This window comes from Mercurialis annua, linkage group LG2 (genome assembly GCF_937616625.2).
Source record: "Mercurialis annua linkage group LG2, ddMerAnnu1.2, whole genome shotgun sequence".
Classification (NCBI taxonomy): domain Eukaryota; kingdom Viridiplantae; phylum Streptophyta; class Magnoliopsida; order Malpighiales; family Euphorbiaceae; genus Mercurialis; species Mercurialis annua.
In genome coordinates, this window is record NC_065571.1 from 54,984,534 (window position 1) to 55,003,962 (window position 19,429).

A 19,429-nucleotide genomic window follows, 5' to 3' on the forward strand; every position below is an offset into this window, starting at 1 on the left:
GGGCACTATGCAAGTAACTGCAGAATGATACCAATGAAAGAGCAACCAGCTACTAGTGTTGAAGGTACAGAAGTCAAGAAGGATATTAAATGCAGTGAGATACAAACAAAGATCCAAGAAGATGTTATTGTTGATCATATTGTTATGGAGGATAAGGCAAAGCATAGCAAGGATGATGCTATTAAGGTATGCCCTAATCCTTTTGAGAAATTAACAGATGGAAATATTGTGGAGTTAGTAAATGTGAAGAGTAATGTGAGTAAGGCTGTTGGAGTTATAGGAGAAGGTAGGAGAGGAAGGAATCCTACCAGACCCTACACCCCTGGTTAATGATTTGTGCCTGGAATGTTAGAGGGATTAATAACCCTCTAAAGCAGTCAGAGGTAATTTCTCTGATTAAAAGGAAGAAACTGAATGTGATAGGCTTGATAGAGACGAGAGTTAATAAATGTTGTTTTGATAAGATTTGGAAGAAAATGATCAGTAGGTTACCTAATTGGGGTGTGATTCACAATTATAGTTGCTCTGATATGGGTAGGATTTGGGTGTTATACAATAAGAATGAGATTGATATCATCTCTTATATTGTGCATAGTCAGTTTGTTCATTGCAAAGTTAATAATCATGGAGATAGTGTTTGGTGTACTTTTGTGTATGGCTCTTATGTGGCTAATGAGAGAAGAGAGCTGTGGACAGAGCTAAAAGGCATCAGTGTTAACATGAGGGAAGGGTGGATTATAGTTGGAGATTTCAATGCAGTTATGAATAACAGTAATAGAATGGGTGGCAATGACATTGACATCCAAGCTGCTACATAATTTCAGAATTGGGCAAATGAATCAGGGGTGGTGGAGATGAGTCAAGTGGGTTTAAACTTCACCTGGAATAACAACCAGATGGGGGAAGATAGAATTTGGAGGAAAATAGACTGGTGTTTTATTAATAAGGATGGAGATAGAGAGTGGGAAAATGCTTATTATGAGGTCAGTAGTCCTGGGGTTTCAGATCATGCAGCTCTTTTTGTTACCCTTAAGTCTATTGATTCAATGAGGAAATCTGTGTTTAGATTCTATAATGCTTGGTGCAGCCATGAGAAGTTTCAAGACATTGTGAGGTAGTCTTGGAATGTGGAGTTTAATGGGCACAGGATGTATCAGGTTTACCAAAAGTTAAAGATTGTGAGGAAAGAGCTTAGAATCTTGAATAAAACTGATTTCTCTGACATCTCTAGTAGAGTGTCTAAAGCCAGAGAGATGCTTAGCAAGCTGCAGCATGATCTGGTGAATAATCCTTTCAACATCTTCCTGCATGAAGAAGAGAAAGCTTGCAACAATCATCTGTTCAACCTGCTAAGATGGGAGGAAGATATTTTAAGACAAAAATCAAGAGCTGTTTGGATTAAACTGGGAGATAAGAATACTAGTTTTTTTCACAACAGTATTAAGCAGAAACAAGCTAAAAAGAGAATTGTATCTCTTACCTTGAGAGATGGCAGTTTCAGTGAAGATCCTGAAAGTATCAAGAGGGATATCCTGAGTCACTATCAAGATTTCCTAGGTACAGACAATAAGAATAGAAGTTTCTCCAATGCTGAGGTTTTCTTAGAAGGGCCTGTTCTTAATGGAATTGATAAAGATAAGCTGGATGCTGAGATTTCTAGTGAGGAGATTAGAAAAGCCATGTTCTCTATTGATGGTGATAAAGCCCCAGGGCCAGATGGGTTTGGGAGCAACTTCTTTAAAAAGTGTTGGAGCACAGTGGGAGGAGATATCACTCTGGCCATTGAAGACTTTTTCAAAACTGGGAAGATGCTTAATCAGGTAAATGCTACTGCCATTACTCTCATTCCTAAGATCCCTAATCCTGTCAACATTGGGGATTACAGACCTATTGCTTGCTGCAATGTTCTGTATAAATGCATCTCAAAAATCATCACAAACAGGCTTAGAGAAGTAGTTGGCAGTTTAGTTAGTGAAACCCAGTCTGCCTTCATCCCAGCTAGAAGTATTGCAGATAACATATTAATGGCTCATGAGATTGTCAACAATTATCACAGAGGAGATGGAAAGAATTGTGCTCTGAAAATTGACTTACAGAAGGCATATGACTCTGTGGAATGGGACTTTATTGAAGAAGTTCTTAATGGGTTCAGATTTCCTAGGAAGTTCATAGGTCTGATAATGAGTTGCATCAGAACTGTTAAGTTTTCTATTATGATTAATGGAGAGTCAAATGGTTATTTTGAAGGCAGAAAAGGGTTGAGACAAGGGGATCCAATGTCCCCCTTGATATTTGTTTTATGCATGGAGTACTTCTCCAGACTCACTGTGAGAAACATTAGAATGAATGGGTGTTTTAAGTTTCACAAGAAGTGCAAGAATATGAATCTGAGTCAACTTTCCTTTGCAGATGATTTGTTCATGTTCTGTGGCAATGATTTGGATTCTTTAAGATGTATCAAGAAGTCCCTAGAGGAATTCTCTAATTGCTCTGGATTGAGACCTAATAGATCTAAAAGTGAGATTTATTTTAATGGTCCTAGTCCTAATAAGCAAGCCATGCTGGATGAAATTGGGTTTAAGGAAGGGTCTTTACCTATAAAGTACCTTGGTATTCCCCTAATCTCCACTAGATTAACCAAAAATCACTGTCATATTTTGATTCAAAGGATTACCAGTAGAATTAACCAGTGGACTTCTAAGAGCCTCTCTTATTCTGGCAGACTTCAGCTTATTAGCTCAGTGCTTCTTAGCATGAATGTATATTGGTGTTCCATTTTCATATTACCTAAGTCCATTATAAAAGGAGTGGAAGCTATTTGCAGGAACTTCCTTTGGCATGGTGCAGGGACTATGAAGAAGAATGCTTTGGTTAATTGGAAGACAGTCTGTCAAAGTAAAGTCAGTGGAGGATTAGGTATCAAGTCTGTTCACCTGAGTAACATGGCAGCAATCAGTAAGCATATTTGGGAGATTGTCACTCAGAAGCCAACTATTTGGGCAAAATGGGTGATAACTAACCTCCTCAAAAAGCTAAGTTTTTGGGGCATGCTAAAACCTAACAATGGCTCTTGGAGTTGGAAGCAATTGCTGAATCTCAGACAAACTGTGAAGCATATGTTCTATTATAGACTTGGCAATGGCCAAAGTTTTTCTTTCTGGGATGATCCTTGGATGGATGGTAAATCTATGAGTGATAACTTCCCCAACATAAACATCAGGGACTCAGATATCCCTAAAACAGCAAAAGTAAAGGAATACTGGAGGAACAACAGATGGAATCTTCCTGATCCATTAGATGAGTATACAAGAAATGCTTGGGATCACTTGAAAGCTAATTATGAGGTGATCTCTGAGAATGATGATAAGATTGCTTGGAGATTGAATAGCAATGGAAAGTTTTCTACAAGTAGTGTGTGGAAGAACCTAATGGGCAGCAATAGAAGGGTCTCTTGGTATCACATGGTCTGGTTCTCTGGCAATGTGCCAAGGTATTCTTTTATTACGTGGATGGCTATGCATAACAAGCTCATGACTAGAGATAAGCTGTTGAAGTGGGGAATTATCGATACTGATATTTGCTGTCAGTGCAAGATGGCTCCAGAGACATTAAGGCATATTTTCTATGAGTGTGAGTTTTCAGCTAGTATTTAGAGAAAAGTACTTGAGATGTTGAATTTTAGCAGGAATGGGTATAATTGGAGAAGAGAAGTCTGTTTCTTTTCCAGAAGAACAAAAGGGAAGTCGAGGATTGCCAAAGTTAGAAAAATTAGTTTCTGTGCTACAGTGTACAACATCTGGGCAGCCAGAAATGATTTAATATTCAATAATAGGGCCTCTACTGATAACCAGGTGTTTAACAGAATCAAGAGTACAGTGGATATCTGCTGCTACAGGGAGAATAGATAGGCCTTGTGTCTGAAGTTTTGTTTGTTGTTTAATTGCAGCATAGAAGCTGTTGGTAGTTGGACTGGCCTGAGGGCTCAGTCTCAGTTTTTGGGTGTATCTCTTTTCTATAACAATAAAATTGCTTCTTTTGGTGATTGACCAAAAAAAAAAAATGATTGATCATAGAGAACGAAGAAGACGATATTCCAAGAATGTGTCAAATCATATGGAAGAATTTGTGTAAAATCAATTATAATTGCTAATAAACCAAAGTTGATGTATGTATTATTAATGAAATCAACTATATATGAGGCTGCAGATATTTTCTTCGACAGGTTCAAGTTTTAAAGGATAAATTACATAAGCGGCGCCTGAACATTTTCAATTTTTCCATTTTTGGTGTCTAAATTTTTATTCCTTTCAAATCAGTATTTTATTTTATTTTAAACTGTATTGAATGGTTTTTTTTTTATCCATTTACGATCATCAGACTACTAAACAAGGCCGAAAAATTATGTTCCATTTTTCTGAAACGATTCATCATTTTAATTCCATATATGTAGATTTATCATTAATTCATTATAATTATGATTTTTGTTACTATTTTGACACTTAAAATTAATTAAAAACAACTATTTTTGTCTTTTAGAGCATTGATGACCGAAAAAGGGCTAAAAACACTTGTTTGATACATTTTAAAAATGTTGAAACACTAATATGAAAAAAATAAAAATCCAGACACCAAAATAGTAAATTTGAAAAGGTTCAGACACCATTATTATATTTTTTCTTAGTTTGAAACAAGCTGTCTCCGGGAATATTTTGATTTTTGTTCACAATTAATTTCTCTATAGATAATACCACTTGCTTCAATAATTGCATGCTAAACATTTTTTTTTCTCAAGGGCTAAACATATTTGTTTCAAGATAGTGAAAAGCATGATCCATTCTTAATATTTCCGTTTTTAACAACAATTATATTAATTTTAACCAAATTACTATAGTTATTCCTTAGTGTATTAATCTGTGATATTTTCATTCATTCAATCTCATCTTTTTTTCAAATTAATTAGAAATTTTAATATACGAATTAGTTGGAGGCTAATTTAAGAAATGTTATTCATAAAAAAAAATTAAGAAATGTTGCATTCTAGATTAGTGCTTAACGATACAAATACTTAATTGAGTTCTTCGGATGATGCAAAACCTGATCTGAATGGTTGTGAAAAATCTGCGCAAGCTAGAATCAACAAAAATTGCAAAAGAGGCATCTTGTTTTTTCTGAAACAGTGAAAAAATTAATGATTCAAAAAAGAAAGTAATGGCCTAAATGATTTTAAAAAAAATATTTTATGTGTTTTTTCTGAACCAGTGATAAATTTAATATAAGCTTAATTAGCTTAATTTACAGACTAATAACAAGTTTATTTCAACTATACTAATTATTTAATTAGTTATACATATTCATTAGTATGTTCTATAATTAATTAGGAGAACTTATAAATATACTTTTATTTTCAGTAAATTTTTATAGTTACTTACGATTTTTAAATTTAATATTTTAATATAATATATTATTTGTCAAGTGAGAATTTTTTTAAAAATAGAACTCTAATTATTTCAACATTTAAAATTGGATTAAAACTGCTGAAAGTTAAAAAAAATTAATTAGATTCATACAAAATTTGAAAGTTCTAAACTTTATATTTGTATTCAAGTAACTAAAATAAATAGGACAATGTAATGTTAATTTTAGTTTGTGAGACAATTTGCGAATAATTTTATGTATATAATTTCTTAATAATCTTGTGTTACGTGGTTATTACGAATATTTTTATATATATCTTTTGAAATAATGGAAGAAAAAAGTTCATGTACCACTCGTGCATGGCAGGTGAGCTTTCATAGAGAAATAAAACACAACCACTAAATTCCAACTAATTAATAAATTCCCTCTCAATTCTCAAAGCAACACAAAGAAAAAGCCCTGCAAATTGTAAAGAAATAAAACAAATAATAATTCTAAAGGCTCCCATTCACCAACCTTGAAAAGGAATACATTAAAAATTCTAAATTGGCTATCATGCAACGACTTAAATTAGGTCTACCAGCTTTTCTCTGCATTAAAAGAAGGGAAAAACAAAATACACAAGTCTTTTTTGTTTTCTTTTCCTTTTCGATCCCTTCTCTATTTTACATTATTCACATAATACATATCATTACTCCGAGCAAAAATAACCATTATTATAAATAAAAGCAGAAATTTGAAAATGAAAAAAAAAAGATATTAAGTATTTAAATGGAAACCAAACATTCCTGAAAAAACCTCTTCACGAGAGGAGATATAGTACATGCAAGAATGTATAAAACACCTTCACCTAATCATCTTAGGGCATTTAAGCCAAAAAGCTAATTTGCCATACAATTTGAAGAAAATCTCACATGATCCATGAAGAACTTGCCCTAATTTGATAATCATGTGATCTTCACATCTAATAATGTGACAAATATAGCCAGCTAGCCGGCTAAGTGATAAAAAAAAATTACCGCTGCCAAACTATAAATCTTTTATAAAACAGTTAATATTTAATTTATTATATTTTAATAATCAAACTTTTATTTTTACAAGAACAGTAGATTATCATAGAAATTCATGTCAGCTATTGCTTATGTGGCGACCATTGCCAAATAAGCAATTATTGGTCTGAATTTCTATTATAACTTGTTGTAAAAATTAAAGTTTGATTATAAAATATAACAAATTAAATATTGTTGACTGTTTTATGAAATGTTTATAGTTCTTTAACCGTAATCTTTTTAAACTCGTGGCTCAATGTATATACCGAGCATTTGCCATGAGTTAATCTTTCATCCCGATTTCTTGAATAAAAAGCCGATAAATCAACCGAAAATCAATCAGAAATATACGCGCCAAGTGACCGTTACCTAGCCCACATTCCATGATACGGCGACTCAAGAACAGAACCAGTACTCTTCTGCGACTTCAAATCCTTATAAAACTTCTTAATAAACTCCTCAGCAGCTTTATCAACTTGACCATCTCCGTCATCTTTCAACGGAAAAGGCGAGTCCGTTATTCTCAACTGTTTCACCATCGGACTCTTACCAAACCCAGGCATAACCAAAGGCGACGCCTCCACCTGATCATGACAGTTCAACATCTCAAGCATTTTCTGAACGGCGGCTACGGTTGAAACGTCGTCGTATTTATAAGACTTGGGGAAATGTAAATGACCGTGGTGTTTTTTCTTGTGGAGATTCATAAAAGGGTAGAAACTCGCCGGGCTATTACTGCAGCTGAATTCATATTCTTTCGGAGAAATGAAATTTAGGGCATCGTTTGATCGGCAACTTAACGAAGAAATATTATTATGGTGGTGCATGAGATTGTATATTGTTTTTCCGGCGAGTTTATTGCCTCGTTTCAGCATCAAATTGAGATCCACCATTATTCTGCTCTTTGGTATGCCTTTTCTTAGCATGAAGAATGCTATACGTACTATATGCCATAGTTTTTTGGCTACGTCTGGTGTGCTTGACTCCATTTTCATATTTTTTTTCTTCTGAGAGAAATAATTTTGTTTTATTTTTGTTGGGAGAGTGAGAGTTTAAGAGAGTTAGAGAGAGAGAGGAGATTAGGGTTTTTTTTGTTTGCCTTTGATGAAGAGGGAGATGGGTATTTAAAGGGGAAATTATTAGTACTATAAAGAGAGTGTTTTGGAGCAAAAAAGCAAGTAAAATGACCAATAATATTAAAGTACTAGCTTTAGTCCCGTGCGTTGCACGATCTTTTTAAAATTATTAACGTTTTAAAATATTACAATAAGTAGAATTTTGTTTATATTTTTTATTTGGATACTCCCTTTTTTTATCAAAATTTGGATAATTTTTTATTTATTTATAAGCTAACTTATATTTTATATATTTATTTAGTTTTAATAGGTCATCATGTTTCATTTTGACAAATTAATGTTTATTTTAATTATTTTGAAAGATATATGAAAAAACTATTTAAATTAATAGTTTCAAGTTATATATTATTAATTTTTAATGCCGTGTTTATAAAGGTTAAATTTAAGTAACTCATAATCATACAAAAGTCAAATCTTATTCATATTTATAAACCAATCAAGTCGAATTTTTTTTATCAAGAAAACTAAAATTCATTTTCGTATAATTTTTTTTTATCTGAATTGTTTTCTTATTTTTGCCTTTTTTCTTAATTAATTAGCTTTTGCCCCGTATGTTATACGATTTGTTTTTCAAATTGTTGTTATTTTTATTTTTTTTATAATTAATTTAAAATTATAACAAATAAAATTTAACTATCATAGTCTCTTTCAACATTTTTCATCTTTTTTTTTATTTCTACAAAGAGTGAATTTTAGTGTTTTATTACATATTTACGTCTATATATATCATCTATGTCTGTGTCTTGTAATTTATTTTACTTGTTTATCTAACTAAAAGAATAACCTGATATTATTTTAATTATATTATTTATATATTTTACATATTATCAATAACTAAATTTAATTTGATCAATATTTTATAAATTGAGTATCAATAATAGAGAAAGAGACAAGATGAATACATAACAGCCAACAAATGCTGCTCATTCGTGTCGCGATAATTTCACCAGTTTACTCCTTAAAAACTGAATTTCAACATTACTGTAATTTAATCTCATCATCTTTAATAATACAATTAATAGAAAGAATTATAGACTAACAAATTGGATTAATTTCTTCATAACTAAAGTGATATTTTATAAAATTATAGCATCTTACGAATAAATTCAGACAAAAAAATCAACTAATATATGAACACATTTAAAAAATTTAATTACTTGAAGTAGAAGGATAACAAATTGAAATAATTAATATCAGAGACTTATATATGAATATTAGATTATAATTATATATAAAAAATTTGAGAAAAACTCACTTAAACAGTAGCTCGAGAAAGAACAAGAAGCACCTAATTGGAAAGAGCAAAAATACACATCTCATAAAATTACAAAAACTAAGGAAATTAAAAAGGTAAGATTCTTCATAGTAAGTCTCAGCTACAGAAGCTTAGATAAAACAAAAAGAATTCGCAACATTTCTGTAATCCATACCAAATTGCATAACAGTATCGTACATAATATCTCAAACTTCTTTGCCTAACGCTATTACATGAATATCAAAAACAAACTCATTCACAGCTTGCACAATTCAATATACTGTATATAAAAAAAATGAGAAAATGCTAATATAACAAACACAGCGTCTATAAAATTGTTAATTTATAGACTTTATTTGTTAGATAAAAGTTATACTTTATCTATTGAGAATTCAAAGGAATGGAATTGATTGTTTAATGTTACAAAATCGAGAAAACGTTACAAAACATTTATAATCAAGAAAACAGTTTTTTTAGAAAAAAAATGTAAAGAGTTGTTGATTGATTGAGTGCTATAAATTCCATTAAAAAAAGATCGAGTGCTAATTAAATTTTTAGTAGCTTAATTGTACATTAAAGTGATTAATTAAAAGGAGAACTTAAAGAGTTTTTATTTTAGTAAAGAATAATAAAAAAACAAAATCTGAGATTTTTATTTATATGTTCAGCTATAAAAAGAATAAGAATAATAAACCAAAAAAAAAAAAAAGTCAAACACAAGGTTACCAAATTAATTGTGAATTATTAACACTACGGTTATCAAGTTTCTTTCCATGACTTTAAATTTGACCATAAAGTTAGCAAAATGTTATTGTAATCTTATGTAGTAATAAATTTTTCAAATCAACTTAAAAAGAAGATAATTAATTATTTCCAAATAAGGCTACCAAATAAATAAAATTAGCCAACTAAAATTTAATATTACTAAAACGATATAGAAAAACACAAATAACAGCGAACGTGAGAATGCCAAATGTTCGATGAAAGATAAAAATTTATGTTAAAAGATGTAGTATAAAAGATAAGGGATTTACAATTTTTTAGTAAAAAAAATCTTTATTATTCCAATTGTACCTATTTTACTTATGAAATAATATTATTTAATTATTTAATTTTATTTATTTAATAATTATTCTGTATCGAATATAAATAAAGAATAAAAAATATTTTGTAGAGAATGTAAAAATTTAAAATTATTTAAATATATTGTCAATATAATTAGAATAAACATTCTATTGGTAAATTTCTTCATTTAACTTCCATTTGTTAGTTTTTTTTCATGTATAGTTTATAGGTGTTGAAAAATATTTAATGACATTTACTATTGCCAAAGTTCTTAATTGAAAAGAATAAAATGTGAGAAGCAATAGTTAGTTGCCAAGTGTCAATCAAAGGGAAAAGACGTCCTGCTTTATATATATATAGTAGATACTACTACTTTTTAAGCAAAGCAAGGTGTCCTGCCTCTACTATAAAGTTAATGGAAAATTATAACATTAGTGTATGAATTTTTAAAAATATAGTATTTCAGTATCTTAACTTTTATTTCTTTTAATTTAGTATTTTAACTTTCTAAATATATGTACGTCAACAAAGTGTTTTTATATGTTATTCGATAACTGGCGTGCTAAAAGAGTAAAATAAATTGCACATTTAATTAAGTTCCACTACTTGTTTATGTGTAGTTAAAATGACAAACTATATTAATAAATTTAAACTTTATATCTAGTCTCGTTAATATTAGATTTCATTTTAAAACTAAGGGTTAATTCCATATAAAATCACCACCTTTATACGTTTTTTCATTTTAATCACGTCCTTTAAAAAGTGTCAAATAATATCACCACCTTTCATTTATTTACAAATCTATCACGAATCTGAAAATTCGGTGTATCTGTATTGACTCGACAACCGGAATCAACAAGAAAAGAGTAAGATGAATGTATTTTGTGTTAATAGGGCATTAGTCAGATTAAAACATTTATTTGAGAGGAAAAATACATCAAATTTTACTCATCGATGATAGATTTGCAAAAAAATGAAAGGTGGTGATTTTATTTGACACTTTTTAAAGGACGTGATTAAAATGAAAAAAACGTGTAAAGGTGGTGATTTTATATAGAATTAACCCTAAAACCAATTGGTATTAAGTGAAAGTGTCCAACTAATATATAAACATAAGTCCATTCACACACACAACCAATGTGAGATTTCCCACTTCAACAGTCAATACTCCGGTGATCGAAAATTATTATAAAATTAATCGTTTGATACATATTTAAAAATTAAAACACTAATTTAAAAGAATTAAAAGTTTAAACACTCAAATGTCATATTCACAAAAGTTCAAACAGTACTATTGGTTTAATTTTTCAAAGTTTAATTAATACTTTCACGCGCTATAGATGAAAGATGATTTTAGAATTCCATGAATAAGAGGAAAAATAGTAGTGGACGGAAATTTAGTTAGTTCGATATTTTAGTGAGTGGTACATTTTGAAAGTTCTTATGAAAAAAAAAAGAGATTACTAGAAGGTCCTTTGATTGATTCAATCAAACTGCTTTAATACTTCTTTAGACCTCAATGATTGCTTGTAGATATTTGTGTATGCTCTAATATAATCAAATTATATAGTCATTTAACGTTTAATTTATTTTAAAAGAGATGTTTTATCTTAAATTCTTAATTTAAGTTTGTTGTGAGTCTTTTAAGAATATAAATGATTTGAATGCGCAAAAACAATATAGAATACAAGAGTATGACTACTGACTAGAGATGAATATATAGTATGAAGTAAATGCAAATTGATATAAAGTTATATTATTATTTGAAATAGAAAAAACAAAATAATGAAAATATTGTTGCTTATGCTTATACTAGTTGTAATTTTAATTTTTTCTGTAGAACACTATAATAATGAAAATGAAATTACTGCAAGATATAATAAATTAACTTTTCAAGAATGGATTGCTTAAATTTGAAATGATATATGTAAGGCTTGTACCTTCCATTATTTTAATATCCATTTGGATTTTTGACTTTCAATTTTAAACATCATTTCAAATATTAATTTTAATTAGAGTTTTGTTATATTTTAAAAGATTAAGATTGTTTAAGAATATATTTTTGGTAAATCTTTCTTTTTTTTTTATTATTGAGAAATTTCAATCGAAAAAAAAGAAGGAATCTTGCCATATTCATCTTTTTTTTTTCTCCATTGAATTTGGAGCTTTATTAAATGGCCCCTGGATCTCAGAAGATATATGTGACAGACTGACTGACAGCATGGAAAATCTCTAACCACAACAAAGGCTAAATAACATTGCTGATGTCTTGCAGGCATAGTTTAATATTGAAAAATCATTCGAACTATTTTTCTATAATAAAAATGAATGCTAAATATCTTATAATAATAATAATTATATGCAATTAGGGCTAATGTTTTTTAATATTGAATTGGTCTACATTATGTTGTTGTCGGCTTGCTTCTTAATTTGATTCAACTTGTTTGAACTATGTCGGACCAAATTAACCTTCATTTGGTTTTCCGAAGTTTAATAACAATATAGCATTATTTTTTAAGAGTTTGTTGATAAAATTTACATCCAGATCTAAATTTTTTATGATTGTGAGTTGTTTTGGATTATTAGAAGTAATGTAAATTTTTTCTGTCATTAATCAGTCTATTTCTTTCAAATTAAAGAAGATGGATTTTTCTACTCATATTGTTAAACATTGTTATTAACTATGAACTTATATATACATTTTTTAATCTTTTTATGCAGAATTCTTAACTTTAACTAAGCAGTTCAAGAAAAATTAAATTAAAATAGAAACAGTCAATCCTTTTCGTAAACTTTTTTAATTGTTTATTTTTTACCCATCAAAATTTAAGTTACTTAATTTCTGCTGCCTAAATGTTTTTGACATAGGTTTAAATTTTCTGAAATCTTCATAGTATGTGAGTATCTATCGCTGAGTACAACGCGTGTCTTTCAACCATTTGCCAGCCAGCCTGACAAGGTTGGCAGGAATGAATAGCAGCACCTACTCAAGACACGTGGCATACTATTTGAGGTTCAAATGAACATCTAACCGTACACGTAAACACATCTCGGTCACTCATTTGAATGTGAGGAGATGATAGTGAGATCCCGCTTGCCGTATAGAAACTGTTAGATGCGTTTGAGAAAAGAAAATCACCGCAGAATTTATATAAGAGGGATATGAATGATACTCCCTCCGTCCCACTTTAAAAGTCCCATTTGACTTTACACACAGATTAAGAAAACATTAATTATTCTTGTCTTTTCATGTTTTTTCATGTTTTGCCCCTATTAATTATAGTGGAATTTTCCATAAAACTCTTTTAAGATAACTAAAATAAGGGTAAAATGGGATATTCAATGGAAAAGTATTCTAAAAATAGTAATGGGACTTTTTAAATGGGAAATCCCAAAATAGAATATGGGACTTCTTAAACGGGACGGAGGGAGTATAAATAAACTATAAAGTATTTTGGACAATTATCAAGAGGAATGAGACTTTTGAAATATAATAACATAAATTAAGATGAGCATTCATAAATTTGATTTAATGATAGATACATATTAGTTAATTTTATTAAAAAAAAATGTTGGATTTTTTCTTTTTACGTGCACCCTTGCTATTAATATAATTTATTTAATAATAAATATAAAAACAAAATAAATAAATTATACCTATATGACCATAAAATATTAATTTTAGATAATTGGAGAGTAAATATAATAATTACCTAAGTATAATGACATTGTTCCTCATATAAATATTTGATAATAAATCATATCGTATAAACTGACTATATATCATTTGGTATAGACCTAAAAATTCTTTTGCAAAATAATTCATTATTGTAAATAAATTTATAAAAATAATTAAATAAATATATTCGTTTGCTATTTATACGTATATCATAGATTTACAAATTTAGGAGGACATGTCCATTATTTTGATTGGACATTAAAGTAAGTCCATAATTTAAAAACTTAACAATTATTATTGGAAGTTGATTAAAAGTAAAAGGGGCATATTGAAAGGAATTATAGGAGTGTGTCCGTAAGGGTGCCAGGTACAGGGAGCCTCTAAATTCTCCTTATTTCTGCCGCCATCATTTTCACCTTAATTATTTCTGAAAATGAAAGCACCAGCCAACCTGTTGCTGCCTGTTTCCAAACTTTGATTACCACACAACTTGATGTAATCAGAATTGAATCTGTACAGTACTCCCTCGGTTCCTTTTTAGTTGTCCATTTAATAAATTTTATTTGTTTACAAATAGTTGTCCATTTAGAAATCTCATGTAATATTAGCTACTTATCTTCCAAGTTTACCCATCCCTAATAAATGACTCTATATTTTAATTTAAAAAATATTTATTAACTAATAGGGTTATATTAGTATTTTTCTTTATAAATTAAGACAAAAAAGCACTATATTGATATGTACAATATTGGCTAAATAGACAACTAAAAAAGAACGGAGGGAGTAATATTTATGTGCAAAACATAAGGGTTTCTTTAAACATTAGGGAGCCACAAACTTTAATGAATATTGCCCAACGCTTTATACCGGTTGAATTATAGTTCATCGGTAAGCACAAAACATAAATTAGTATATATCCGATGGTTCTAATTGTATGAGAACGAAATGATTAATGAATGCATTTACATAAATCAATTATTTATGTGTTCATTAGATAATAATAAGTCAAGTAAGAAAATGATAAGTCAAATCTGATGCTCGTGATATTTATCAGAATTAATGACAGCTCATGCCAGCTCATCTTGTCATTCCTGATTGGATCTTCTATTGCCAAGTCATCAACTCACACGTTTTCTGTGTTCTGTTTATAACAGATTTTATGCTGAGTCAGCATAGTTAGTTAGGCTGTTTTTAGTTGCTTTGCTTTGTTCATTAGCATAGTATAAATAGTGATTAGCCTAGCTCATAGTTTGTAATCTGAGATTTTGATTCTTTAATAAAGATTTCAATTCTCTCTTATTCTTCTAATTCTAATATGGTATCAGAGCTTTCTCTCTAATTTTCTCGAGAAACAAACACATTGTTTCTTTCTTCTTCTTCTTCTTCTTCTTTTCTTATTCATCTGTAAAACAAATTACAGATTCTTCTTCCTTAGTTCTTTGCGATCAGTTTGCTGTATTTTTCTTCTTGATCGCAATATTTTTTTCAAAAATGGTTATTTCTCTGTTTCTCTCTTTTTCTCAGTATCCAAACAGCTTTTACAGCTCAATTTCTTTCTCAAAATGAATCAACTCAGACATGAAGAATTACATTCCAGTCCTTACTTCTTGCATCCTAATGAGAATCCTTCATTGATGCTAGTTTCAACTCCTTTCAATGGACAGAACTATTATGCCTGGTCAAGAGCTATGCGCATGGCCTTGATTTCTAAAAACAAGATGAAGTTTGTGGATGGATCAATTCTTGTTCCTCTTGTTGATGATCCAATTTATCCAGCTTGGGAGAGGTGCAACACAATGGTGCTCTCCTGGCTTGTTAAATCTCTTGCTCCAACTATCTCTCAAAGTGTAATCTCATTTGATTCAGCCTTTGAGATCTGGAATGATCTTAAGGATCGTTTCTCCCAAGGCGATTATGTAAGAATTTCTGATCTTCAACAAGAATTATACTCTTTAAGGCAAGGTACACTCTCTGTAACTGAGTTCTTTACTCATCTCAAAATACTATGGGATGAGTTTGTTAGTCTGAGACCTTTGCCTGTCTGCTCTTGTGCCACAAAGTATTCTTGTGATGGATTTTCTAAAATGAAGGCTTACTATGATAATGATTACACTCTTCGTTTTATAAGAGGACTCAATGAGACTTACTCAAATATAAAGTCACAAATGATCATGATGGATCCTCTTCCCAAAATAAATAGAGTGTCTGGTTTGGTTCTTCAACAAGAGAGACAATCTGTAGTTTCTCTCTTACCAACACCAACTGAACCTTCAGTTTTTTACAGTAATGCTAGACCTGGTTCATACAGACCACCTTTCAATGCTTCTAGAGGTCCAATTACCTTTAACAATCAGAGGAAATTCTATCCAAGCAAGTTCAATGTGAATAACAACTTGCCAGAATGTGTTTTTTATGGTATTTCTGGACACTCAGTTGATAGATGCTTCAGGAAGCATGGATTTCCCCCAGGTCATCCAGGTTTTAAACCTCCAGGAAAACCAGTTGTCAGCTCTGCAAATATGGCAGAGGGGCAGTTTTGTAATGAGTCATATCAGTCTAATGCAGACTTTCAAAATTCCGAGACTGATCATTATGATGTACCATCCTCTGATGATAATATGATGCACAATCAAGCTGCTATGATGAATATGTCTCTCACACCAGATCAGTACATGAAAATATTGGCACTTATTCAGCCATCCACATCTCAAACTTCAACTTCAAATGCCCATGCCAGTACTATGACTAATGTCAATGCTTTACAAGCTCAGTTTGACAATGCCAACACAGCAACCATTTCAGGTATTACAGTATGTACTTCATATGTTGCCAATGTTCTTAAAAGTGAATCTTTATGGTTCCTTGATTCTGGTGCCACAGATCACATAATATGTTCACCTAGCTATTATGAGTCATATACTGCTATATCTAAATCATCTGTCAAACTTCCTAATGGTGTTCATCTGCCCATAACTCATGTAGGAATTGTTAAGTTGACAGCAGATCTTGTTCTGTCTAATGTTCTCTGTGTCCCTTCTTTTTCTTTCAACCTAATCTCTACCAGTAAACTAACCAAAGCTTTATCATGTACCTTTCTTTTTCATCCTACCCATTGTCTTATCCAGGATATCAAGTCTTTGAAGATGATTGGAATAGCTGAGGAGAGAAATGGACTTTACCAACTTCACACTTCACAAACTTCTTCACAAACCTCTTTAGCTGCTGCAGTCATAGTTCCTTCTAAGCTAGATCTTTGGCATCTTAGATTAAGACATCCATCAATGTCTAGAATCAAAGTCTTAAATTCCTTAGATTCTAACATTCAATCTGTTTGTAAAGATCTTTGTGGAGTCTGTTCCATAGCTAAACTATAGAAGTTGTCATTTCCTCTAAGTGTTTCAATTTCTAAGTCTGTTTTTGAGCTTGTTCATATGGATATTTGGGGTCCATTTTCTACTCCCTCAATGTATGGACATCAATATTTTCTAACAGTTGTTGATGATTGCAGTAGACATACTTGGGTTTTTATGATGAAAAACAAGTCTGAAACAAGACAATTTATTGAGCAGTTTTATACTTATGTTGACACACAGTTCTCAATAAAAATAAAGACTATTAGAACAGATAATGGAGTTGAGTTTAGCATGAAGTCATTCTTTGCTTCTAAAGGAATTCATCATCAGACTTCATGCATTTACACTTTGGAACAAAACAGTATAGTTGAACGCAAACATCAACACATACTGAATGTTGCTAGAGCTATGAGATTTCAAGCTCATTTACCTATCAAGTTTTGGTCAGATTGCATTCTTCATGCTGTCTATCTCATAAACAGACTTCCAACTCCAGTTCTCCATGATAAGACTCCTTTTGAATGTTTATTTCAAAAACCTCCTGTCTTTACTCATTTGAGAGTGTTTGGCTGTCTGTGCTATGTGTCTACTCTGATTCATACCAGAAACAAGTTTGACCCTCGTGCTCAACCATGTCTTTTCCTTGGTTTTTCTTCTGGAACCAAAGGTTGCAGATTTTACAATCTGAAAACTCATGAGATTTCTGTTTCTAGAAATGTAGTTTTTCATGAACTCGCATTTCTATTCTCTTCCACTGCTTCTCCAAATACTCTTCCCACTCCTGTTTTCAATGATCAAACTCAATATGATCTACCTCACTCTCATGATCAAATTGAACCAACACCACCTGTCATTCCCTCTTCTGATTCTATTCCACATATTTCACAGAGAAAGAGCACCAGAACTGCTACATTCCCTTCTAAATACAGAGATTTTGTATGTTCTTCTAAACTCACTACACCTCACACCATCTCTTCTGTTCTTTCTTGCCAAAATCTTTCTCCCTCATACAAATCTTTTGTATGTAACATTGTGTCCTTAAAGGAACCCAAAACTTACAAAGAAGCTCTTAAGCATGCTGAGTGGCAGTCAGTTATGCAAGTGGAAATAGAGGCTCTAGAAAACAATAAGACTTGGCAGGTTGTGTCTCTACCTTCTGGTAAACAACCTATTGGTTGTAAACGGATATACGAGTTAAAATACAAACCTGATGGCACTGTGGATAGGCATAAAGCCAGACTGGTGGCTAAAGGTTATACTCAGAAATCTGGAATTGATTATTTGTCTACCTTCTCTCCTGTTGTGAAGATGGCCACAGTAAGGGCTCTGTTAGCTGTTGCATCAGTTAAAAGGTGGCATTTACATCAACTTGATGTTAATAATGCTTTCCTTAATGGAGAGCTACAAGAGGAAGTTTATACGAAACTCCCTGAAGGATTTCAAAGTTCAATTCCAAATGCAGTCTGCAAATTGGACAAGTCATTGTATGGCTTGAAATAGGCTAGTCGCCAGCGGAATATTAAGCTCACTACTACTCTCATACATAAAGGAGTTGTTCCCTCCACAGCTGACACATCTCTTTTCACTCTCACTCAAGGAGCAGACTCAATAACTTTACTAGTTTATGTTGATGATATCATACTAGCTAGCAGTTCATTGTCTCTAATACAAGATACCAAGGATTATTTGAACACTGCTTTTCAGATCAAGGATTTAGGTCCTTTGAGATATTTTCTTGGTTTAGAGATTGCAAGATCTTTCACTGGAATTTCATTATGTCAACACAAGTATGCTCTTGATATTCTTAAGGATGCAGATTTTATGGGTTGCAAACCTGTGTCTTCTCCCATGTTGCCTCATACTAAGCTGTCTAAAAATGAAGGTACTATTCTCCCTGATATAACCATGTACAGAAGACTTGTGGGTAGACTCCTCTATCTAACCACAACTCGACCTGACATCAGTTACTCAGTCTAGCAACTATCTCAGTTTCTGGATGCTTCTACTGACCTTCATTTAGCTGCTGCACATAGAATCTTGAGGTATATAAAAGCTGCTCCAGGCCAAGGGTTATTTTTTGCTTCTCGGAATACACTCAAATTGCAGGCCTTCGGTGATTCTGATTGGGCTTCTTGCCCTGATTCTCGCAAGTCAATCACTGGTTTCTGCACATTCCTTGGTTCTGCATTGATCTCGTGGAAGTCTAAAAAGCAGCAAACAGTTTCAAGATCTTCTTTTGAAACTGAATACAGGGCTTTAGCTGCAGTCACTTGTGAGTCACAGTGGCTTTTATACTTGCTTAAGGATCTTGGCATCTCTGATTCAACTCTAGTCAATGTGTTTTGTGATAATCAGTCAGCAATTCAAATTGCTGAAAATCCTGTTTTTCATGAGCGAACAAAACACATTGAGTTGGATTGTCACATTGTCAGACAGCAATTACTAGCTGGAATCGTTCATCTTCTTCCAGTTAGAAC

General features: G+C 31.4%; 1 protein-coding gene across 1 annotated transcript; it reads right to left on the reverse strand.

Annotated features, from left to right (window-relative positions):
• Positions 1 to 6,158: 6,158 nt before the first annotated feature.
• Positions 6,159 to 7,596, reverse strand: LOC126670614 (uncharacterized). Its single transcript, XM_050364379.2, has one exon. The coding sequence runs from the start codon at positions 7,457 to 7,459 to the stop codon at positions 6,830 to 6,832; it is 630 nt and encodes a 209-aa protein (XP_050220336.1). The 5' UTR covers positions 7,460 to 7,596; the 3' UTR covers positions 6,159 to 6,829.
• Between the last annotated feature and the right edge of the window lie 11,833 nt (positions 7,597 to 19,429).